The 27,369-nt window shown below is 31.0% G+C and overlaps 1 protein-coding gene across 13 annotated transcripts in view; it reads right to left on the bottom strand.

The window, feature by feature from the left end:
• Positions 1-27,369, bottom strand: part of LOC149485070 (uncharacterized) — a 132,041-nt gene that overhangs the window by 51,286 nt on the left and 53,386 nt on the right. For 4 of the 13 annotated variants that reach the window (XM_089699770.1, XM_089699772.1, XM_089699773.1 and 1 more), the window contains exon 1: positions 12,773-16,745. In XM_089699770.1, the coding sequence (XP_089555896.1) occupies positions 12,773-16,394 (3,622 nt within the window). In that variant the 5' untranslated portion in view covers positions 16,395-16,745. Of the gene's footprint in view, positions 1-12,508; positions 12,546-12,772; positions 16,746-22,377; positions 22,462-27,369 lie in introns of those variants that run through there. The other 9 variants (XM_089699774.1, XM_089699777.1, XM_089699776.1 and 6 more) reach the window with 5 other exon arrangements.

The raw sequence follows: 27,369 nt of genomic DNA, 5'->3' as shown, positions 1-27,369 counted from the left end.
AGTTAACAAACGTTTAAAAAATATTGGAATTAATAACCTTTAGCTTGTCAGGCTTCTGTAATCTGATAAACATAGAACCCTAATTTGTTTTATCTATTAAGTATATTTAAAGAGGGCCTGGCACGTGTAGACTAGGAACTCTGTTTTGTATTATTTTCTCATTTATAAGATAATGTAATACAATGGGTACTGGTTTATTTTCAAGTTTGACTTAAAAGGTTTTGAAATAACAAAGTAATTGACACACCCAAGTTTCATCCGCAAAGCTCATTATCATTAGAAAGACCGCTTTTAATTCGGTAAGTAAAAGCTAGAATTCCGAGAAAATTTAATTATGCTTCATAAGATTATTATTGTACACAAATGAGATACCAAATAATTAAAATGATCAAATCATAGTATGAGATTCTGGCAAAAATTAACATGTAATAATTTATATGTCAGAATTAGAATTAATAATAGATCTTTATTAGGTATATAAATATTTTAGATGAATGAAATATTTAAAGGCTAATTAAACAAAGTGGGCATCATTTATTATAAGTTTGACATTCCGTGAATTAATCGTCTCAATAAAGAGGTCGCCTATTACAATAAATTCAAGGTCTGTTCTATTTAATTACTAAATACAGCATAATACTACAGAACAGGTATACACTGTACAAATAATATATTCAGGCGCTTTACATAAAATAATAAAACGTAAATCATGTTATGCTCTGTGCAAGGATTTCCTGGATTTAATAAATCAAATATAATTTAAGACGGTTGTTTAACGTAACAATAATTTAATTTAACATACGTACCGCTGTTTAATAAAGTTATGTTGCAATATACCCAGTTATAGCAGAAATATACTATAAATAAAGATATAACAGAAAAAAATATTGCAAAGCATGATTAGAAACCGTGTCGTTTATTTCAATGTTTTTTCTTTCGTTCTATAAAAGCTACGTTGCAAGAATAATCACGATAGTCGAATACAATAATAATTCATGGAGATCACCTGAAGCCTGTTATTATTTGGTTTATTTTAACGAAGTAGAGGCAAGGTATAGCAAAATATGATTCAGACAGGTTACAAGCGCTTGCCAGTTGGCTCTGGCAGCGTTCGGCGTGAAATCGAATTGGCTGAAATTCAGAGACGAAAATAAGTAGCTATCGTGTTCGTGAAAATCAAAACTCATATTTGGTTAAGTTAAACGAATTAGACGCCTTCCTAACGCTGCCTTTTGAGATATAACTTAACAACATTTATGTGCAACTCAAAATTTTTACGTGTTTTTGTACTATTTCATATTAAAGTGTTGTAAGTACGTATGTGAAGTATTTCTTAATGATTTCATATGTCATTTTACAATGATACCATTTATAATATCGTTAAGAAGCTTTTTGTTTGGCATAGTGGCGTTTGACATTTTTTGCTCAAGTAGATAATTGACCTTTGACGGTAACCTTTTCAACCGACGGGTTTAAAGGAATATTTCTTATATCAATTCAACAGTAGGTGCGGCTTATTATAAATTGGCATTTCCTATGTCATAAAAATACATGACTAATATGTTAGATATAAGTATAACAAACTCATTATATTTAATTCGTATGCCTTATTGTATTTTGCTTATATATCTTCTTTGAAAGGTAAACATCATTTCCATATGAAAAACGTCTACATACTAGCCTTTATAGATTTTTAAATGTGTCAGGGAGCGGCGTCACACATGAACGACGCGAGCGCAACAAATAGAGCCCAGATCCTGTGCCGCGTGTGAATCAACCGCGCCCACCGCTTACAATCACGGCATTTTATTTATATCCCATATTCTATAAAAATCTATGTCCCACAGGCCATAAACACTCGTAAGGCGAAGGGAGAGAGACCACTCTCGTTTAAACACCCTTTATTTTGGGGTCATTTTTCGCGTTGCAGTGTTGCTGTGTAAATGACAGAACGAGGAAGCTCGTGATATAATACTACGCTCGCAGGTCAATGATAAAATTTATAGTATGCTGGAATAAATTGCCAATGTTCTCGAAACTTGATACCGATGGGTTTGTTGATACTCTAACTGAATTGAAGTAGGTTGTTTCAGCTAAGTTGGTATATTTGATTTTGTGTCCGCGATTTATTGAAAATCCACAGTTATTGGTTGCGCTGCCTGTTCATAATGAAATATCGCGGAGAGAATACTATTGCAGAAAGTGTATTGATCGGATATAACACACGAATGCTAAAATTTAGAGGCCATTATTTAGTACATAAACTTGAAAATAGCATACAATCATACATTTTAATTTTTAAATACGAGAAGTTATAGGAAAACTTCAAGAGTAGTTTACCATAATTATATGAATATAAAATAATAACTACTAGATTGTTGTCATTCAAGGTCTTCATTGCATTCCAAATACGATGATTAATAGCCGTGTGACGAGACTACAAAATTAATTCATTGATTTCATAGATCTAATCAAGTCTAATGTCATTTAAGTGCAATTTAGATCAATGAAAGACTATAAGGAAGTCTATTCACCTTTACAGAGTACTTTTATTTCATATTCGAATCATGGTGCGGCATAAATGGGATGCTCTTTAGTAGCCCTACAGTTGGATAGGTAATATGTACCTATATGCGTGTACTATGCACTTTATTCAGTAATACCTAGAGTATATTGGTCCATGGTAATACATAAAGGTACTATTGAATGTATATGCCCAGACTAATATTATTAGTGTCGTGTTGAGAATTGCATTAGAGAGTTGTCGAAGCACATTGCGTTGTTCACATAAAAACACATCGTGACAGAAGATTGTGCTCTTTTATAGGAAATATAAGGCTACTTTAATGCTTTGATGCAATAAAACGACACGAATATGAAACTGAGATAATACTATTGCAATGGCATTTCTTTGCTATTGTATTATACGAAGACAAAAAAGCATTCATATTTCTCTCTCATTATTTCTGAAAGACATGCTTATGTCGGTAATTATTATAGCGAATATGTTTGATAGATATATCAATTTATTTTTAGATAGATGTTTAATAATTAATATAACAATTAGTTATTTATTTCTGTTCTATAGATATCAAATTATTTTAACTAATTACTTATTCATTATATTAAACCAGCCGAAAACTTTACCTGATGAGAGATAAGACTGATGGACAGATTTACATGTTAAACACCTATAATATCTATACTACTAACTACTAATATTTCTTTAATATTTACTATTTAATCCGTAAACGTTATATAATTTCATGAACTGTTGGCTACTCTGTAATGAGATTGGTCACCGTGGCCGAAAACATGTAGGTGTCCAATGTCCATTAGTTCATAGATCGATAAATAAAGTTACATACAACCTTTATAACCTAGATAAGTTATTAAAATTAATACTTTGACCTAGTAATAAAGTTGTAAACATTGAACTTTTTCATGGGGGCTTAATGCTAATCCATAGATAAGTATTGAATTTGTAATCTTTGTGTAGCCGTCACAACTCTGGATAGCTCTACATCCAATAATAATAATAAGTATAGGTAATAGGAGTACGTATATAGTATAAAAATAAGGAAAGGATAGATAAATATTTAATATAAAAACAAATAAATGTTATTAAATCTAAATCAGAAAAAAATATTTATAAAAAGGAGTCTTATATTTCCGAAGCTATCATACGAGTAATTGCCAATTACGCTACGAGCCCCAGTTAATATTTTCAATCCTTCCTTCACATTTTATTTAACTGAAGTAATCTAGCGGATAGTAAGTATATAGATATTATTTGTGTATCAATATTAAAGGCCAAGAATGAAATGTCACGGATTTCGTTCATCTTTTCAATTTAAAACTGTTAATACGTTTCATCCTTGTCGTAATATAAAAGAGTATTTTTGCAAGCGACGTTACAGAAAACTAGGACGCATTGTAATCTTATTTGTAGAAGCCTTTGCCCCTATAATTTAAACAGGAAGCTGTGTGTTACGTACGTAATACAAAAATATTGGAACATCGATGATGGATATTTAGTAATATAATATTCATTTAGGCAATAATATAACTATTACCATTTTAAAGCGTTCACGAGTAATTTATACACAAATTTAGTTTAAATTGACTTTATATAATTTGGGGCTAATAAACGCGCTGATGCGTCATGCAGTTACGAGCATTAATTTTACAAATGAACTTACTCGTTCACCAGGGAACTAGCACTATTTGTCTGATTGAATAATTGGTAATAAACTAGTCTCTATTGTACGTATTTTGTGTACGATTGTGTTGTTGTTGGGATTTTTAAATGACCTTAATATGTGTTAGAATAATATCCACTAATCCAGGATATTTATAAGTAAATATATTGGTTATATTATTGTTATTTGGTGACGCTTTAAATATATCATATTTCATAAAATCCCATTTCAGGAACATTTAGTGAAAATTGTTTCCAAAATTATTATTGTTACGGTAAAAAGAAACGACAATGAAATTGAACAAAGTTCTTAAAGAACCGATTAAATTTGTTTATGTAGAGATAATGGATTCGGTGTTGCTTACATAACAGATCCGGTCATTTTTACTAATTTCGCCTTGACCTAACTACGGTAAAATAAATGGATCATAGTTCACACCCACCTTAAGTAATTATGACACCTACAGAATACATTAAGAGGTACTTACATATCATAAGATTTATCTCATAGTCGTATTTTCTACCAAACATAAAATGTTCCCACATCTATTAGATTTTTTCATGTTATGGTCTATTTGTATTGAATACTTGTTGACATCGTAGTGTTTAAAAATAACTGGCCAGATTTTTTTTTAATATCATAAAATTTATATTTAACATGTTTTTGTTTTTCATCTTTCACGACTCTACATTAATATTAAAGTTATAGAATGTAACTTTGATATTGGAACGTACTTCAAATACCTAACTATTACATTTCATCAAATTCCCACTTTCCATTAATCATATCGTAATAAATAGAAATGTCGTTAATTGCACAGTTTTCCTAAAAAAACAAGGTAGCGTTGATAAATAATCTAAGCCTTGACATCGCAACCTTGACGTTATTAAGAGTTCCTATAACACGATTAACAAATTTTGGAAAAAAGTGTTTTATTTAAATTAAAATATTATGTACTTACGTTATCAAAAAATCCTTAGATTTGGTTAATCACAAATACCACAGATCGAAAACTATACAGCTATCATTGGTTCGATTAAGTTATCCATAACGTCACCGAACTTATTACAGCAAACGATGACATATCTACTGAGCTACTATTTAATACGTGTCTACGAATAATAGGAAAAACAGGCGAGGAAAATCGCGGAAAATACGGGGACAGAGCGCAAACGTGTGTTGCATCCGACGGTCACAGCCAGACTGATGAGCCAACATTTTACATTGATAACGCTATATGACGCGATATCGTTTGTAGGAAACTGGAAAACAATGAAAACACTACCTAACTATCTACCTTCCGTCCCAGGTATATACACGCTATATGAAATTCACGGGGATTGATACCAGATATAACTAAAAGCAACGTTATTCACATAATCCTTGTACCTTCACAATTTCGTTGATAAGCAGCAGCGTTTGATAGCTATTGATAAGATACTTCAATTAAATCAGAGTATTTTCAAGTGCTCGATTGAATAAACGTGGTTCAATTATTTAATAATTATATAATACCTCTCACCTGCATTTGTATCGTGTTATAATAATGTGTCTCTACAAAAACAAACAGTATAGAAACTTTATTTTTTAGTTCATTATTAGATCTCAATAAATTTTATGCTACGGAATGGAATAAGCCCTAGAGCTTTTCTATTTTATGGGTCGCCCTTAAATTCGCACGTCGTTGGTAGACAGGAAGGGCCAAAAATAAACTGGAACGAAATAACTCGAAATAAAACCCAGTCTACTACTCGTTCATATTATGCAGTGTATGGGAGATTTTTATACGTTTTATTCAAGTTTTGACTGGTTTAAAGGGAAATATTATTACATTGTAATATTGTGTTATATTGGTTTGTTACTAGATAATTAGGTAAAATAATTATGGTATAATCTTAGGAGATAGAGGTAAGATACCTACTTTAGTTTGCTTTATTTTTTTTATGAATGTATCGTAATTATAAGAATATCTAATCTTTATTTATATAATATCTAGTTGTAAGTGATGAAGTAGTTTGTAGCTATTTCCTATTTTTATGTATTATTCCAGTACCTATTTATTTGATTAAGAATAAAATATGTTAATCCCTGTTTAGTTTATGAGCAGGCAGATAAATAATAAAAATGTTCTTTTTGTAAATAATAAGGGTTTTTTTTTGTATAATATTGCCCTGAAAATATTAGAACTTCAAAATATAAAACATTTCAAAGCCTTCTTCTGATTAACAATACAGCAAGGAAAACATTTTATTTTTAGTAGAGCTTGTAACAGTCATCCGTAAAAAGTATTTTTTTTCCTTACCTTAGAATAGTTTAATTATTTTTGTTTCATGTGGTTTAAAGTAAGTGCCATAGTTAAATGTTTTTTACAATAGGCTTACAGAAATATAATTAATTAAAGAATAAGGATAAGATTAACGTGAGAAAATGTAATAATTAAAAAAAGTATTCATTTCTTAATTCTATGTCATTTTGTTTACCCTCTTAATGCAATGTTGTGGAACAAAAAAACATTCGTTACTTAGCAAATAAAACGTACTACCGTTGCAAAAGTTTTCTCTGTAGAAATTATTCTTGACATCATTAGCTTGAACTTGTTAAGTTCAACATAGTTTTAACTAACGTAATTTTTATAGTTTTTAAAATAGTAGGTATATCTAGTACCTACTAGTAATAAAAACAGACGAGACAAAAGCGTAAAAGGCATTTTACAGCCTTATATTGTTATTTATATATTCTTTTAAATCACAAACAGTTAAAAATCAATTAAGTCTATTTAATGTGAATATTTTAGCATTTTAAAAGGATTCATTAGATACCTATAGTTTATGATGCGTATATTGGAGTCTGGAGAAACACATTGCATAAAAAATCTAAATCGGTTACGCTTTTACATGTATATTGTATAATTATTTATATTGGTCACGGGTTTTATACAAAAAGCAATAATTATGTTGTCGTAGGTGAGAGCCAACGCATATTAAAGTAACACGATTATCAGCAGTCACCCGCAAGCGAGACATGTGAATATCGTTACAGTTTCATATTAAATATAATTAAACTGAAATATTTAATGCCCCGATTAATTATTATAAAACATTTAATATTATGCCAGTTGATTTTGACGAATTTATTAATAATAATATGCAAATTGAGTATTTAAATGTTTTCATAAACTGTAGGTAATGTTAAAAGAGAGTAACGCGTATTATTTTTATTCTGGACAGAAAATGTTTTCAGCCTTCATTTCTACAAATAAATATATATATTTTTGTATTTGACATAATATATTGAATCGAATTGACTATATTATAGAGTCGTTCATTTAACTGACTAACATAATATAGAGCCATACCACCTTATAATATAATTATTCGGTAGAGCTTAAATCGCACAAAACGATATCATCATACTGTTGAAAACAGCAGATCCTGCACTTGAAATTGTAGTGGATTATAGCATAAACCTAGATAGGTAGTTTCCTGAGTTTTACAAGTGGAAATATTAATATGCTTATGCTAAAATCCTCGATAATGTTTAAAATACAAGTTGACCCGGCAAACGTCGTTTTGCCTTACTATTATCATTTAAGGGCATGAAACACAGATTTTACCGATTTACAAACCTACCCAATTACCAATATGCAAACCAAGTTTCATGAGAATCGGTCAAGCCATTTCGGAGGAATTTAAATTATTTATTATTATTTAAAAAACGCCGTGATACGGGAATTTTATATATTAGATATTGTTCTCCTACCTATAATATTGTACATCTATAAAGTTACCTACAAAGACTTTTACTACCTGTATCTTTACGATAGTTTAAAACAGGCTTCAGATAAGTCATTGTAAAGCGGGATTTATAAGGAAATGAGATATTAACCTCGATTTAGTGTGATGGCGCTAGCGTTAGTTATTACGGTCCCATAAGATCGTAGATGCCCGTTTATTGTTCGTATCATATCTCACTCTGGCACTTGGTAAGGGTTAACGATTAGATTTGTTATTGTAAAAGCACTATTTAATACGAAGGCAGGCGTCCAGGGGGCGTTGGGCCTGTTATTAATTTAGCCGCAGCTCTAATTAATCTTAGCTGTTGTGGATTCACAGCTACCTATGTTTGGATGAATTTTGACTTTACGAGTTTATACATTAAATGTACACTTTGTGTTTGGGTTTATTTGAGATTATTTATTAAGGTAATTTGATATGATTCATTCTGAAACATAGTTTTTTAAACGTATTAAACGTAAATTAATAATTTGAAATTTTATATTTATTACAATAATATTTTTAAGTGATCTATCACACTTTGTATTTTTTTAACAGACTGTTCATTTTAACAACTTATAAAATTAATCGACTTATAAAGAGGAACGCTCACGACATCTAACGATGATCTATAAAACTTCTTGAAGTACGTCTCCTTCACAACAGATGGCGCTGATTCTAAAAAATATCATAATAATGCGTGATAATGCTTTCAAATAAATGAACAATGTGAAAATTATAGCAATTCATGTTATCCGAAACTAAGCTTGGCTATTAATTGAAATATTTATATGCATTACTGAATTATAGACGAGGTAATTAAAATCATTAGACCGTCAAATTAATTATGAATTGATATTATGATGATATTCAGTTCCCTATTCAGTTCCCTATTCAGTTCCCTATATCAGTTCCCTATCTATGCTAATAGATATGATATTGCATTAATATATTCGTAGATTGTCATTTTCGTACTTATTAAGTACTTTAAGTTTTAAATAATAGAAAAAAAACTCGATCATTAGGAATTTGAACTTTCGTCTTTCGCTGTAGTTACTACCAAGGCGAGATATTTTTGAGTACATTTTTGTAAGAGAACATTCTTTAAATTATTCATTAAAGCCAGGCATAATGGGATGCATAAAGGAATGTGTATCTAATATTATTGAAGCCATTCAATTTAAAAATTTACTTGCTTAAATATAGATATCATATTTTAGTAGTACCATCATATACGTGTCTAAGTTATTTTAAATGATAAAATGGGGACAGGGCTAAAATTATATTTATACTAAACAAAAGTCCAATCTTGGCCAAGAGCTAATCTAAATATAACTTAACTAGCTGGAGCCCGCGATTTTGATTGTGTTGTTCCCGGATAAGAATAACCTATGCTAATCCAGACAACTATATTATCTGAACTGTGCAGTTGCTTCGTGTAAAAGAGTAACAAACATACATAATCAAAATTTCCTTTACGGTTATATTATATACTTGATGTATTTAAATTTTTATATTTGCAATAACATTAAATGCATTATTGCTACTTAGGCTTATATTTCTCAATTTATTCATAGAGATATATAGGTATCATAATAAACAGATTTTGTAAATCGTAGTCAAATTGAAATCATAGTCCACTCACATTTAGCCAATTCAATTTAACATCGATATAATATATGGCACAATACTGTAATCAGAATTCAGAACCTAATTACATATTCCGGGATATTGAGAAATTCCATTGAATAAAACAGGCGCAATCGAATGAGAATATGCTTCCTAATCGAATGAAGAATCTTTAGATATATAGGGATAAATCAATTATCTGGATTAATAAATTGACCATTATAATATTGAGAAAGAGTAGTTACTTTTTTCATAAAGCGATATCGCTGTCGGTCTGATTAATTAAAAAATAATTTGGTTGCAAACAAACAACAGAATATTTCCATAGTTTCGTACTTCTTTGCCAATATTCAGATTCTCTCGAATCGCAGGAACGTATTGTCGTAGCCGCCAAATAACAGCCAATAAACACAATAAAAGTGTTTGTTCATCTGCGTCAATAAACATCACCAATGCTTTACATCCGTCATGAAATTGTTTCCTGTATGCCTAACCTTTACTCATTAGGGACTTTGTATCAAATAATTTAGAATTGCTTTTCCCGGGCGGGGTTCCTACATATTCATTTGAAATACAAATTAGTTTATATAAGAATGAGAATGCGACTCATCAATTATAATTTAACCTAATGGCATAATATAGAAATTGTATATTATAGTATAATTGACTTTGACCCCGTATACTATGTTTATTATGTTGGCACCTTCATCTTGAGTTAAAGATGATTAATTAGTCTTTCTTTGTTGATTTAGTAAAACATTAAGCTTAAAGTTAAGGTTCTTACTCTACTCTATTGTACTCTCTAGCTTTCATAGAATTTATATTTCGTAATTTAGTAGACAAAATAAATGCAGTCGCGTCTCAAGGTTGTACCAAACTTTAACCAAATAAAAAATCGTACAAATCCGCCTTTTAGCATAACCCATACTAACGGATGCAACACAAAAATGCAAACTCGTATTTTATATAAACTATGAAAACCGAGACCGCGTTTACCACGACGAATAAGCGTGACCATACATGATGACAAGCAACAAAAGTGTTCATGAAAAATGATCTATTACAAATTATTTTTAACGTTGACGTAAAACAAATCAGCTTGCCAATACCCCATAACTATTTGTTGCAACTAACTACCATCTTTACGGCTGAATGAAGCGCCAAGTATAAGTAAGATACTAGTCATTGCCAGAAAATGGAACATCTTAGTCTATAGTTATTTTTAGTTGTATCAATGGTTACGCAAAGCAGCGTAATCGATTCCAAATACACTCCTTTATCAGGTGAACTTTCTTTAAACTATTCATTTAAAAGGTAGTCTTAAATAAATTGCACATCACATGTTCTAAATAAATTTATTGGTTGTCAAATAAATGTTAAATACTAAATAAATAAAAAAATACTGAAGTGTAATGAAACAATGTACAAACAATGTACAATTTAATGAAAATACACCAGTCGGCGGAAGCATTATCATCAAATAGGTAATGATAATGAAATGAAACACGAAATTTGTTTTTTTGAATACTAAAAATAACTATGAAATAAATAAAAATTCAAACCAATACTTTCATTACGTTTTTAAAACTTTCCTTTGTAATCCAAATAAATCTAATAATTGTTTACATTTCAATCAATTATATTATTCTGAATGAGAATTTTTTATTAAAAGGAATATGAAAAGCAATTTCATGTAAACATTTCAGACATATTATTATATCACATAGTTATATCTTTGGTTATTTTCATCTAGTAATTGAAATTCCATAATAGCCGCGGGCTATCAGAGGGGCTTAGATTAATAATTTAGAGTGAACACTACGTCCGAACTCCGATCTCATCAATATCATCATTATGTCACTTCATCGCAACCGAATTTAATTAGAATTTATGTCTATGTTACGAGATGAATATGTGGAGAATTATCAGACATCCATATTTTTATTTGAGTAAACACTCAATTTCTATTATTATTCGAGGATTTTATTATTTGTATGCAAGCTGCTATTTATATTTTTATGTTCGCAAACATGTAGGAGTCAAATTATGATATACCTAAATACTGACATTGCGCTGAGAACACTATTCTAAAATGCAAACTTTGTGCACGAAATGTAAATATGTATTTTACAGTCGAGTCACCAAAGGCCATTTAGAACGAATATAGATGATCCAAATATTTTCACGGGCATCGCTCTTTATCTTGTACGATTTCAGTTGAAAATTTGGCAGCAGAGCGTGTAGTATTTAATTTTTTATCTGATATAATTCTCGGTGATAACTTACACGGCGATAAATAAGGATGAAGCAACAAATGTGGATTTTGTACGTCAATAATGACTCTGTTTGCGCAGCGAGTTCGTCAATACGATGATAACACAGTTATCTAGCAAATGCTAATTTCCATTTGCAAACAAATGTCTATCGCATTTCGCACATCTATTATTACCATTTACAGTATGTAATGCAATATGCGCGCCAATACCGTTGCACTCCATTCAATAATTCACGGAATCGCAAGCTTAGAAAGTAACGTACCTAATTATAATATTAATTAATTATATGTGTATATATTTTTTGTATTGAAACGAAAAAGTATTACCGCTTATATTAATGTACACGAGCTAGGTAAATTTAACTGTAAACATGTATACGTTTTTAGTTTATATGTGATTTTGAATTGAGATTTTTATATAAAAAAATATTTAAAGGAATGGTTTTAAGCATAAATACGACTATGCAGTATTAAGGTATGACATCTATATTATGTTTGTACAAACATGATACAGGTTAAAATGACTCTACATCTTCCATACCTAATAAATATAATATTATTAAAGCTTATATACAATTGGTAAACATTTTGCATAGAAATTGTGAAATATACAATTCAGTATAGCTTACCTGTTTCATTATATATTTGCATTAGGAGTAGGTATTCTTCTATTCATATAACTTAAAATACTATCACAATAACAACCATGCCAGCTAAAACATGCTAATCAAAAATATAAATTAGTATTCGAGTATCTACTATAAATATAAAAGGTTCTAAGTGTCACTTTTAACGAAATAGTCTCATGATGAATTTAGTTATTGTTAATAGTAAAATTATCACTGCACATATAATCACACCATGCGATGATGCTTCATCATTATCCGACTCACCAGGACTGCTACTTTTATCATTTTTATCTTTCACTGTAAAGTTCACAAAGTCTTGCAAATGATTAGGAAGTTTTTTCACGTCTTTTTCTTCACCCGAATCAATCACTTTAATTTTGTGTTCAATCACTTTTGGTTCTCTATATGTATTTTTATCACTGTCCCTTTCATCCTCCGTTTCAGGATCTTTAAAACCAAGTTTATTCCATCTTTCCTTAGCTCTATCGATAAACTCTTTTTCAATGCGATTATTTACTTTATGTTCAAAATATTTCAGTTCAGACTCACTTTTGGAGTATGTGTTATTATTCAGAGCATGTGGCGGTTTGGTAATTTTGATAATTTTTTGTTGTTTCCGTTGCTCTCTCTCAGCCATTTGATTAACATATTCGGAATACATTTTGTTTCTTACTAATTCTTCTTCACTTTTACTAAAAGCAGACGATAATTTCCCGCTTTCCATTTTCGGAGTAGATTTTGATATGAACGTATTATCATAAAGCTGTCTACTATTGTGTGTGTTTGAATTAAGCCAAGATTTATCATGAGCTTCTTCATCTAATATCATCGGTGCTCTGGGACCTCTTCTTTGAGGTGGTTTAACACGATCATTTTCTAATCTATAGATTTCAGCTTCGACTTCTTTCTCCTTTTTTAGTATATATTCCATTTGTTGGTCACATAAATCTTTAGGTAAGGATGGTCGCCGTGGATAAAATTCATCTCTGGCTTCTTTGTAAATATCATTATAATGTCGGTGCATATTTTGAATAGAAGATATATCATCTTCTATCTCTTTACTTAAATTTCCTGTTGAGTAGTGGAAATATTTATTCTCATTTTTAACAGATTTAAGTGAACTTTCTATAAAGTTAGATGACTGATTGCATTCATAAAATGATGATGAAAATTTTCTTGGCTTAGGGGGTGGTATAGGTTTGAATGAATTAGAATGATCATACTTAAACGGTCTTTTAGTTTCGTCGTCGCTTTTGGTGAAAGTATCATTCACATTTTTTACATTCATTTTAGACAACGACGATAGGTTGTTTATACCAGCGTTCCACACTTTATTGTTACTTGTAATATTTTCCTTTGAGTCAGTCATTGAAGATGGACGTAATAATGCTAATAGACGACTTCCAGTCTGCGATTTAAATGGAACATTAATAATATCTTTGCTATCTTTGTCTTTATCACGTAAATCTACGGATATCTTGTGTTCATTATTTATGTGTTCTGTTTGTTCTTTTGCTGAAAACGTGTTTGTTTTCTCCATCAACATTTTTTGAGATGGTGATAGGCAAACGCGAGATGGTATAGAAACTGATTTTGTATTATTTTGAGATTCATCATGACTAATTCTTAAAGATGAATTTCGAGGTTGCACCGGTGGAGGAACTGCTTTGATTTTTGACTCTGTTACAGAAGTTTTTGGAGATGGCTTTTTATGTAATTCATTTTTATTGCTAACTTTGTCTACTGGCTCCCGAAATTTATTGGCTTCCAATGTAAGATCACTCATTTTTTGCAAACGTTCTGATACATTCGCCAATTCTTCCAATATTTGTTCACCATAAGGTAATTTACATATTGTTCCTAAGCATAAATCTCGCAAAGATGGCGTTTTTAAGTCTGTGGTTTGTGCTTCATCTTTACCTTTCATAGAATTATCTTTGATAGTTTCAATGACGTCTTTAACGTGACTTTCTGTTTCTTCTAAATGTTTAAATTCATTGTTTGTTGTGCTGAACTCATCAGATTCATTGCCTGGAATATCGTTGAGAGAAGAACATTTTGGGTTATATTTCGCAGTGCATTGAGAAGAACCTACACTACTAGATGAATCCTGACGAACTAGTGGCTCATTTGAATTATCATTGACACTTTCTGAATCGGAAATAACTTCTTTTATTAAATTATTTATTGCATCATTTAATTCACATTTTAAAACTTTTATTTCAAGATCATACTGATCCACAACTTTTTTTGATTCAGATCCATTGTTTTCTTTAAAATTATTATTTATATGTGAGTTATCTTCATGGTTTTGATTTTTAAAAACTAGCGGATTAGGTCCTTCTTGCTCTTCATAATTATCAATTTCTTTAACATATAAATCGGTATTTATAACATCCGTAGATAAAACAACTATCTCATGGCCGTCTATTTCATTTAAAGAATTATCTTGCTTTGTTTCTATAATGTTATTTCGATAGTCATTTTTAATTTCATGAACACTATTATCAGCCAATATCATTTTCTCAACTTCATTAGAGTTTTCAGATTTTGACCTAAAATTATTTTTAAGAAACGTATCTGTATCTGTTACTTCAATAGTTGGAGTTATTATTCGAACGGATACGTCGCTTTCTTCGTTATTTTCATCAATATCATTAATATCATATGCAGAACTAGTACTACTGGATGAGTCTGTTAAATAAACAATTTCTGCTCCGGTTACTGATTCTAACTGTTTTGTGGACCAAGCTCCTCTTGCTTCAGAAATTTCAGGATCTTTGATTTGAGCGCCTACACGTATACACTCTTGCGGTATAAGATTTGTAAATATTTTTGTGCCTTTATTTGTGCTAAATTTACTTTTACTATCAGATGTTATTTTGAAAACATCGTCATCTAACTCGTCCGTGTCACTTTTATTTTCATTTAAATATGAATGACGACGTGATGTAGCTGATGATTCTCCACTAACTTCTTCATCGATAACATGTAACGATCTGGGTGGCCCAAGTCTAGGAATAAAATTATCCTCGGCGAATCCTTTTCTTCTTAAGCGTTGTTTAATTTCACGTTCAACCATTTGTTCTATTTCAGTTTTAATTTCCAAACAACTGGGATCTATACCTTGATTAGATGATAAATCTAAACTTTGCAGATATTTGCGTAAGCATCTTTCTTCCTCAGGGCTCATAGACTTAGTAAGTTCACATTGTGCTACATTAAGGGGTATCGTTGTAATAGATAATGCTCCAGGTACAGTATCTTCTTGTTTTAAGGATTTTAACTCTTCCAGGTCAGCAGTATTTTCCCATTCAATATTAGGCTCCACTTCAGCAACTAAAACATTACTAGCGTCAACAATTACTAAGTTACTACCGGCTTCACACTTTTCTCCGTCATCTGAAATTTCTACTATAGTAGGTTGATCATCATTATCAACACTTTTACTTTTAACGTTGTTTTTTAATTTAGATTTTACTTTAATTGTCTTTTCAGGAGATTCTACTTTATATTTTTCAGTTATTTTTATTGTTTCTTCCGTAGCGTCACTTTTTAAAGCTCCTCCTGCTTTTTCTTGAGTATTTAAATCATCAGTATCATGTTTTATTTCTTCTGTATAGGAAACAAGCAAGCCTGATAACAATTTCTGTGTTTTATCATCACCAATATTTTCTTCAGATGCCTCCGAGTATTTATTTGAGGTTATTTCTTCTGTTTTTGCGCTAACATCACTCTGACTTGGACTCGGTGGACTCAATGGAATATCTTCAACTTTCTCTGTTTCATTAGAAGAAACAATTTGTATATTATTGTTAGATTGATTTTGATTTTTATTTCTTCTCTTATTTCTATTATTCTTACGTCTCTTCGGTTTATCCGGCATCTTAATGTGAACTAAACACTTGCACTTTTATCACTGATAAGTAAAGGGCAGTAAACAACGCACACACACGAGCACTGAATCGTTTTGTAAATAGTTCGCGACACCGGGCACTAGCACTGTGACTAAATTGACGCTATGAATACGACGTTGAGCGTTTGCGTTTCTTTTTTACAATAACACTGTCGAGATAAAAGATAAACTTCGTATATGGATCGTATGAATTTTATGATTTGCGAGCGATAGCAAAGCGCGGCAGTCGTACGCCCGTTCGGCGATTTACTAATAATTATAAATGGGTTGAAGTGCGCAGGCGCAGACTTATTTTTATGCCGTGTACACTGCGCGCGCGGCGATCGGCCACGAGGGAAGACCGTTCGGGCCGCCGGCTGTTCTGTACTAGGTACCTAACCAATGTATTATCAGCAGACATGATTTAAATTATTACTAATTAAAATTGCAAAAGCGTTCCTTGCCCTTTTCGGGTGTACATAACGGAGAAAAACTAACAAACAATAGGCTATTTGAATTATATTAGGTTTGGACGGAAGTCACTTGGGTTTGTTGTATGTATGTTGTTTTCACGTTCATTTGATGTTCTATCAATTTCAACTAGAAGGATGTAAAATATCTAAAGTAAAAATATTTTTTTCTATTACTTAATTTATGCTCTATATAAAATACAAATATGTAAACAATATATTTACTATTTGTTTACATATTTACACACATTGCCTAGGTAAAGTTTCGCACAAAACAGTCGTAACTAAAACAACGAAAGCGAGTTTTAAATTCGTTGTACAAGGTCTAATCTAATTACAAAAAGTATAATACTTACGTAAAATTAAAACGTATTTTCCTATCTTTCTTTATCAATAATGCAGTTGTGTGATTAAATATAAGCATTGAAACATTATATAAAAAATAAGATAAGGAAATATGTGATTACAATTATTTCGTTAAGCGTGGGCTAAAAGTGGAACAATTGGCTCCTATATCTAGACTTGCAGGTCATCTAGACTGATTGAACACTTCCAGTGTCCTATGCCTGTATTGTTATATATGCATTGAACTCCTGCAATTTGCATTCAGTCACAAATGCCATACAACGTTAACAACATTGGTTTGGTTATCTACCAATTTACAAAGACTATGTGTGGATCTGACTAGTTTAGTTTTGGTATGATTCTGCATTTTAATCTGCAAATTCGTATACATTTACTAAACAACATAACAATACACAAACAAACAAAAAGGATTTAAATTAGCGAACGAACTAAATGCTGCCTTGAATACAAAATTCCCAAGAACAATGTTTCGTTCACAAATAAACGTAATGTTTAATACACTTGTCCTCACTATATTCACTTAATACATAAAGGTAGGTATTGTATTATTTGAAATCTATTTTACCGTACTGTATATTTAGAAACAACAGAAGATAAAAATAACAGTTTGTATCGATGTTGCTTTTAGATGTATCGTGTGGATTCACATTAATGAACGAATATAGGTCAAGACTTGGTAAAAGGTTTTAAATATAAAACCATTACATTAGCTGCGTCATGTTATTCTATTATACTAATAATTGTTATTATTCAATGCAAAAAATAGAAGACCATTTCTTCTTTTATGACCTGAATTATATGTATAAATAATATCGGAAAATGCTGTCCTTGCAAAGTTTTCATTTCTACACAAACATTTATCAAAGTTATATTTATATTTCTGGCATTGGTTTTGGGGTCAGCTTCAAACAAAAAGATACGTTTATTTTTTCTAGTACTTTTCTTGTTCAAGCCAACTTTTCAGTTTGTATTGTAGATCGCTTTGTTACCCACCCAGAAGGGTTTTATCATCTAAATTATACCTAAAGCTACGGTCTTATAAATACTTAATCGTATTTTTATGTGATTTTTTGTAATCAAAACTTTCATATCCAGTGAGTCAACGTTAATAATACACTGAAAATCACAGCAATGCGTTTTACAGGAGCAAATGTAATAAATCAAGCTCGGAGGGGTGACCTTCCAGAAATATCCAGTTTTGACGCGTCGTCTCGCTTTCTGCAGAACAATAAAAGGCTGATATTTGTTTGCGACTAGACTGTAGGCGACTGTGGATAAACATCGGACATCGGATTTGCGATGCATGACATAATCGCCTCATAGATCCGGGCCAGCGTGCCAAAAACGCACAGGCGATAACTTCTATAGCAGTTTTTTGGCACACATTCAAAGGGTAATAAGGTAATTGTGCCGACTGAATGTATGAACCACTTATCACGTTTTTATTGCACGCGATGAATTGATGCATTTCATTATAAATAATCTCATCGTTGTTGATTGCGGTTGCTTTATTACGGTGAGAATACAACGAACGGTTCGATTTATTTGGGTTATAATATTATGATTGATTGATATTTACACAGTTTAAAAACGAAAATGTTTTAAGGGACATTCCTTTTTTGTTTTTTGGATATTCATTTATTAGAATTATACTTGAAATACAAACTTTACTAAATAAATGTTATAAAACGTACAATCTGCATTGTCTTCGTGTACGAGTAGAAAAAAGCACCAAGCCAAGCACGACTTGAAAGGCTTTGTTAAAAATTTAATAGATTAGGTATTTGTTATAACCGAGGGATAAACCTTTTTTAATATTACCAAAAATAATTAATGCATACGTGGATCGAAGTCTTCTGTAATTTATACTCGATGTATCGAATATACTCGGTATTTTTAACTGCCTTCCCTCACTTTGGGCTTCCGTGAAATCAATATTTTCCATAATTTTACCATAATAGTAGTGCACGATGATTAATGCAATTTTGTTTTGTTCTTTTCAGCAAGTATTGCTATATTTCAAAGCTTATTTAGACTTTTATAGATCAGCTCTACATTCGCCTCGTAATAAAGCCTATTCTTATTAGATTTTTCTGTTTAAAGCATACATGTGCTTAAATAAAACTTACACGCACAGGCTCAATAGCTACAATTATTAAAACTATGTACAAATAACATGAAAAGGTAATTTTATTCAGTTATATTCGCATTGGCGACGAGCGGTCACTGCATGTAAATCGGATTATACTTGCTAAACACGAGTTATCCAATTACCTAGGTGCTAGCTTCAGATGTCCTGGGAATACAATGAGATACTGAACTGTGGATCCCGGTATAAGAGCAAATTGAAGATATTTCGTGTCTTTTCCTTGTAAGATAAACAATACAAATATTAAGTGTTGTTGAGATGATACATTAACCTTATGCGTTGTTTTTTTTAATAATTCGGGAAATAATAATTATATTTAAAAAATAATGATTACCTAATTTGTTTACAAATTAATTTTATCAATAATTGAAAGCAGAAAATATATAAACTCTCAGTAGTTAATTTTTTATATTAATTTTAAATTAATATCATCATACATTAATTTGATATACCGATGTTCTTTCGTTTTGCATTCGAATACGAGGAAATAGTTGAAATAATTTTTTCCCATAATATGTGAAACTTTATGAATTCGCGTTTCATATTGCAATATTTGCACGGACATAAAGGCATTAATGATTCAATTAAAACAAAATATAAATTTGTACACGGATGTAATTAAAAGAGAAATATTTTTAAATTTCGTTGTTTTGTTGTTTAATGTTTTAATATTAAAATACAGATATAATTTGTATTTGTATATGAATAGGTCAAGATAACACGTCAATACAATTTATTTTGTTTCAAAACTCTTTCAAGGATTTTCACGAGTAAATTTTTTATATAGTTTTTAACACAAGCTATTATTGAAACTCAATCAAAGTATCACAGTTATTTACACTTCAATCGTGCAAAGACCCAAGAATTATAATTTAAATGTATAATTGCGTGAATAATGTTCATTGTGCTAATTGAAATGCGAGTGGAAAATATGAATAATTACAGTAACCTCATTTTATTAACAGTAATCCTAGATCGTTTGAGTTTCATACATTTATTCAAATCTTAATAATCTATAAAACGCAAAGGTGATTGACTGATTGATCTATCAATACACAGATTAGTTTTAATAATTATATCTTCAAGGAAATAAAACAAGTGATTAAAGTCCGCATCATGAAAATATATTTTGACCACGCGGCAACATTATAGAGCTAGTTACATAAACCGATTTGCCCAATTTCGCTCAATTTATTAAAAAGGTCAGGAACATATACCTGAAGATCGTTAGTACTGAGCCTATCTAAGCTTTAAAAGTGTCACATAAAATAACTCTTGCATTTAGAATAACGAGCACCATATATTACCAGGGTTTACGATTTAATAAACATGCGCATAGTTTGTATGTTTTTTGAAGAAAATCTAATTTGCACAAAAAGAGCGGTTTTCTTTGTTTTACCTATCTTAGATATCTGCATGTTACAATTGAATAATAATAAGTTTAACTGTGGTATCGATAATGCAGTTATTTGAAACAAATATAGTAATCAAATATAAACAAATACAAATAAAGCTTTAAGTTTTACATGTTAAAGAGTAATTGTTTAAATTCATAATATTAATATTATAATGAATTGTGAAACAAACAGTCCTTAGACTGCTGATGATAAATTTATAATTTTTTTCCACAAGTTCATGATATAACGCTGAAAATGCTATTTGCCAAACTAGTATGCAGAGCACAGAGAAAATTTAAAATACGGCGATAAAATATAACTCAACCTCTAGTTTAAAATTGATGTGATAACTTCTGCAGAGTTCATGAAGTTGGCACGTTAATATTTCTTGATCGGATATCAATCAAGGCGGTCAATAGCTTCGAAAACTAGACTACAACGCATCATATTTTATATTGCAAGGGTGCGTTAATAAATATGTGTCTCCCTTACCCCTCTGTGGTCCCTTGTTACGGAAATCTGATAAGGGATATATCAAAGAAACGACAGCTTTATGAATCTCTGTGGAAAGGTAAAGGTAACACTGTTCCGTTCAGATTCGGACTTTTCTTGATTCACAAATCTTGTTGCTATTTAAAATACGAAAATTACGTAAGAGGGATTTTTAAATATATGAAACTATAGTACATTATCCGAATTTTGAATACCAGTGACCAACTCAGGAACAGTCTTTTTATTTTTAACTAGCTGCTCCGCGTGGTTTCACCCCCGTGGCTCCACTCCTGTTGCTCGTAGCGTGATGATATACCCTATAGCCTTCCTCGATAACTGAGCTATCTAACACCGAAAGAATTTTTCAAATCGGACCAGTAGTGCTCGAGATTAGCGCGTTCAAACAAACAAACAAACTCTTCAGCTTTATAATATTAGTATAGATTAATTATTTGTATTTTTTACCCAAGTTACATAGATACAGGTGATGGATATTCTAGAACAGGTGAACCGCGGTTAAATTGATAGTAGATAATATTACCATCCAAAGTAATTATTACTATTGTTTTTAAACACTTATTTTCTTTAAACAAATGACAGCTGTTTCTGTTTCAAAAACGATGGAAAATTTACGCACTTCGTTCCAGAGGATCTCTTTGTTATTGAACTTCATCGCAATTAATGAAACCCTATAAAGCTATTACTACCAACGTAATTTATATGAAAATAAACTGTAATTACGTTTCATTTTGTTTGACGTATAAAAGTTGGTTATTATTATAATTTGCTGATGATTTTACAACATACGAAAGTACAGAAGAGGTAATGTTTCGAGTTGGTTTTTCTTCTTTCATTTCAGTAATTTATATGTTAAAACATTGTTAAATGTAAACAAAATTAATTATTTTACACTTTGCGACGTTATACAAAGTTAATTAAGTATAGGTATCTTTTTGTTAACTATTTAAACAAAGAAGGATAATTTCTTTGAAATTTTTTTGAATGAAATTTAATTTATATTTGTATAATACAAAAAACACTAATTTTATATAATACACATACTCGTTCTTATTAATTAAAAACAATAAAAGTGCACTCACGTTTATACGTTGGACTCGTAACTTGAGAGAGGCTCGGCGACTTCACAGGTGGTTTTGACGAAACGACATCGTTCTGTGTTTCTGCTGAATAAAAAGTAAATTGAATTAAACTTGATTCTTAAAAGAATATATGCTCTCACGTAAAAATAAATTATTGACAAAAAATGTAATTTTTATAATAATTTTTTGTAGCTTTTAAGTTATTAATCATTGATTCCGCCAAGGAGCAAATTTTTTAATATTTAGATAGGAAAACTACTTTCAACGTACATAATGATTATGTGATAAATAAAAAAAGTCTCACAAATTTTCGATGGCTTCACATTTTGTTTTATGAAAAAAATTGTTAATAAATTGTACATTTATGCAAATTATGCATGTCTTTTATTCCTAGAAGGCTACATTGTTTATATTGTATTTTAATTTCAATATTAAATAGAAGACATATCAAATGCCGTCATGGGCAATTATACTCTACCCTAAATTATCGTAAACCATATCTTAAACAACCATACCACTGCTATTAAAAATACAATCACCAAACAAAAGCGTCACTGTCGATTCGATATCAAAGAGACCGTATTATTCCAAACCGTATTTACGCAAACACCAAAAATGTTTGCCAAATATACATATCGAAAATAACAAGCAATATAGAAATACAAAACTTATCGCTGAATAAAAATCTAATAACAAAAATGAAAAGGAGTTGTTTCCAAACAATAAATTATTCCGACTCATGACACCCGCGCCTGTTGTGCATTTATTTATTTGACGTCTACTTCACTTGACAAAATCGTAGGTAATATTAACGATAAATATACAGAAAGGGGGAACTTCACTTATAAATATTAGTGTGACCTTAATGATTGTATCATCAGTTTAACTAGTGGTATTAATTGTTCTTTTCAACAAGTGGTTTTTATCGATCTTTGCTCTATGTTACAAAAAATATGTAGGTTAGGTAAATTATGTACCTTGTTGTAGGTATGCTTTTTTGTTTCGCGTGATGATCATATTTTTTAAAAAAGATTACATAAAATAGAACCATTCGCAGTTACGAATGGTTCTATATAAAACTTTTAAGATAATCATCATCTTTTAACAGAAGGAACAATCTCATGGGAACAATTTGTGATATTTATTATTATATCTTAGTCACAATTGGATTTTATTCGGATTATTCTAAATATACCCACTTCTACTAATCGTGAAAACTGTTATAAGTGATTGTTATTGTAATTGCACTAAGTGCTTCCTGCCAGAGTGTTATACTTCAACTATTTTAGAATTCTGCGTAGGGAACAGAAATATCATTTGAATCATTATTTTGTCAAGAGATACGAAAAATTCATACGACTAAACCGTTCTGTATGATGTATCACAAAAAAATTAATGTCGACACACATGTTTTATTTATTGATATAACCCTAATGCTCCCTTAAATGTGATTAGTGCTTGATACACAAACTATTATTACGTACCATTCAGCACCATAGCTCTAATACGGACTAGATTGAAAAATCATTGATATTAATATGATTATCGCTAACAACTCTCCACAATGATGGCTACAAATTGATTATTATCTTCCAAGCTCAATTTAATCCAGCTTTAATTAAATGGAAAATTTAAGAATTTCGCAATACAAGTTAATTTAAAACTGAGCGGCTCTAGACAAAGCGATCAGTTTATTTTATTAGAATCTCCATTGATGTAAGGAAATGAATCGTATTATCTTCATTGGAGATGAAATCAAGCCTAAACAAGCAGATAGTAGGATAATCTGATAACAGAAACGATTCAGATCTTTGTTCAAATTAATACCAAAACAATGTTTCTAAGATTATAAGATACCTCCTCTATTCGTAGTAGTTCGTTTGTATCTTGGTTATCTTTTATTTTGTAGGTATTTTTTGTTTATATTATAATAACAATAACAGGATTCCAGAAAGGCTTACCATATTCTTCGTTTCGTAGTGTTTGTATGGACCAATTATTTTTTAGATTTACATTGATTTGGACGTCACTTTTTAAATATAATTGGAATGTTACTAGGAATGTAGGTATAATGGCGGTGGAGTCACAAAAATTGACGAGGCGGTTTCACAAACAGAGGGGCACTGTCACAGGGCGATCCTACACTACAATGCCACTTCCCGAATGTGGAGTACAATAAAATAGCCGCTTTGTACGTTGATTACGACATGCCACACTAAGCACCGGCCACCGGTTACAACAGACTGATTTGTCGATTATTTGATAGTTGTCAAACGTGGAGTTTTTGAGGAGATTCATTTCGGACTCACGAAGAATTGAATCGAAAAAATCCTGTGCAGTCTATCAATCAAAATAAAAGCATCAAAGTTCGTTCTCTTCTAATAGTCAGATAGATACGCAAAGTAACTCTTTGCAAGTATATTTCCGTGCATTAAGTGACTTTATCAAACTATAATTGGCAAGTCCAAGGCGTGGTGTGTCAGGACAACTCGCGGTAGAGAAAAATAAGTTTCACGCTCATCCATCACTTTATTTGCTATTCAAATATGTAGTTCCATTAAGCAATCAGACCCAACACGTACAGCTACTGTAATTTATCAAATATGATCATTTGTTATGTATCTATCAAAGACACACTATATATAATTTTATATTGCAATATGAAGGAACGTAATAAAAAACTAGCTTTCCGCCCATGGCTTCGCTCGCGTAGTCTAAAACTTAACAAATTATAATATACTAAAACTTTCCTTGAAAATGCTCTATCCTATCTCTAATTACTATGTAAATTCAGAATGAAAATTGGTGCCTACTGCGCTTTTGAGTTTATCGCGAACAGACAGACAGACAATCACAAGAGAGGATTATCTATAATATAAAAATGAATCCCAAAATGTGTTGGTAAGCGCATAACTTGAGAACGGCTGAACCGATTTCGTTAATTCTTTTTTTATTATATTCCTTGAAGTACGAGGATGGTTCTTACTTCTTACGTAGAAAAAACGTAAATATGTACCACGGGCGAAGCCGGGGCGGACTGCTAGTCTTCTATAATATGTTAATCATATCTGTGTGTTTGCATGAGTACATCTCAATATAAAATGAACTCAAACTACATTTTAACTAGTTTTCAGAATAAAAACCGGTTCAAAGTTTTAAATTACTCAAGTTTCATTAAAGTGAGTGAGTAAAGTTGTACAACATTTCTGAATTGCATTCCTCTTGTAATATACAGAGCGATTAACAGTACATATTATGTATTTTGTTTATTTTTCTTTGTATGGACGATAACGAAGATGTATTATTTCATTCTAAACTAATATAATAAAGTGGAGAGATTTTATTGTTTCTTTTTAACGATGTAATACAAAAATTACGAGACAGATTCTAAAAATTATTTTGCCATTAGAAAGCTCTATTATTCTCGAATAAAATATAAGTATATACTACAATATAATATTAGGTATTATGTACATTTCTATCTCAGGGTCTACACGGGAGAAGCCCATGTGTGGCTACATAATATGTTTAAAATCATACTAATATTATAAACACGAAGTAAGTAGTGTAAGTATGAATGTATGTTTGTTATTCTTTCACGTAAAAACTACTGGTCAGATTTGGATGAAACTTATTAGCTATGTCCACACTATGCACTTTCATCTTCTAGTTTCGTCTTCATCTTTCTATTCAACTTTCGTTTGTCGCTTTCAATATTGAATTCAATATTGAATGCGTTAATGAACGCAACGCCAATATAGTCATTTAGTTCATTCGTAGTTTGTCAGCTTGTGGAAACATGTGCGACGACAACATTTTACTTAGTGGAATATGTGCTGCTTACTAGGTCATAAGAAATTCCAGAAAAAAAGATCCAAGCGAAAGTTTTGGATACGAGGCTATTACCTACAATAATCGAAGTAATGTGATTAATTAAGAACTACGAGAAGATAAAGATATTCTTTTTAAAAATTTTACACGTATGTCTGAAAAAAATTTGGTAGACTTTTGAAATTGGTTACACCAATAATTACAAAGCAGTCAACCAAGTTACGTGAAGCAATACCTAGTGAAATAAAATTAGCTATAACACTTAGGTTCTTAGCTACTGGAGACAATCTTTCATATTTATTCAAGGTGTCCAGTCAATTTATCTTGTTGTTGAACGCTTTGTGGCACAGAAATCCACCAGACGCGGGAAACGTCTTTCGCAGCGCGCGCTGTGCTTTCAAATGTCAAAAACGCATGCGTCAAGGGCATGCGTTGCGTGCGCTGTTGACTGCGCTGTGACGCATGCCCTTGATGAACGAAAAAAGGCACAGTGTGGACATAGCTAATGGAATATGTACATATGTACATATTGGAATATGTATATACATCATAATAACACAATATGAGCTATAGAAATACGTGATTTTGTACACGGGTTTGTCCGCGGGTAAAACCGCGCGGCAAAGCTAGTATTATATAATGTAAGGAATGGTTATAAAGTATGTATTGTTGTTTTTGTTTTAAATCCTACATCGAGTGCAAGCATACAACAAAATGAATTACGTAACATCAATTTAATTCTCGTGGGAAGACGCGTCTCACATAATTCACAAATTTGACTACAGATAATAATATTATTATAATGACTTAAATAGGACAATAAATAATTACCCATGTCATAATCATTAACTAATAAATAATAAATTTTTCGTATATATGTTTTTTTTTTTTTTTTTTTTTTTATGTATAAGTCGGCAAACGAGCTTGCGCGTCACCGTACAGAAAGCGATGATTGGCGCCGCCCATGAACAACCACAGACTCTGGAGTATTGTGGTTGCGTTGCCGGCCTTTGAGGGAGGAATACGCTCTCTTCTTGAAGCATTCTAAATTATAGTCCTTGGGAAATGCCGAATTTGGAAGGTCATTCCACAGAGGAGTAGTGCGCGGTAGGAAGTTCCTCCTAAAACGCACGGTGGAAGAACGCCAAGTATCGAGATGAT

The sequence above is a fragment of the Colias philodice genome, chromosome 10, assembly GCF_061535455.1.
Source record: "Colias philodice isolate Cphi_HAF_F1 chromosome 10, ilColPhil1 Martin Lab GWU primary, whole genome shotgun sequence".
Classification (NCBI taxonomy): Eukaryota; Metazoa; Arthropoda; class Insecta; order Lepidoptera; family Pieridae; genus Colias; species Colias philodice.
This window is presented reverse-complemented; position numbering and strand designations above follow the sequence as displayed.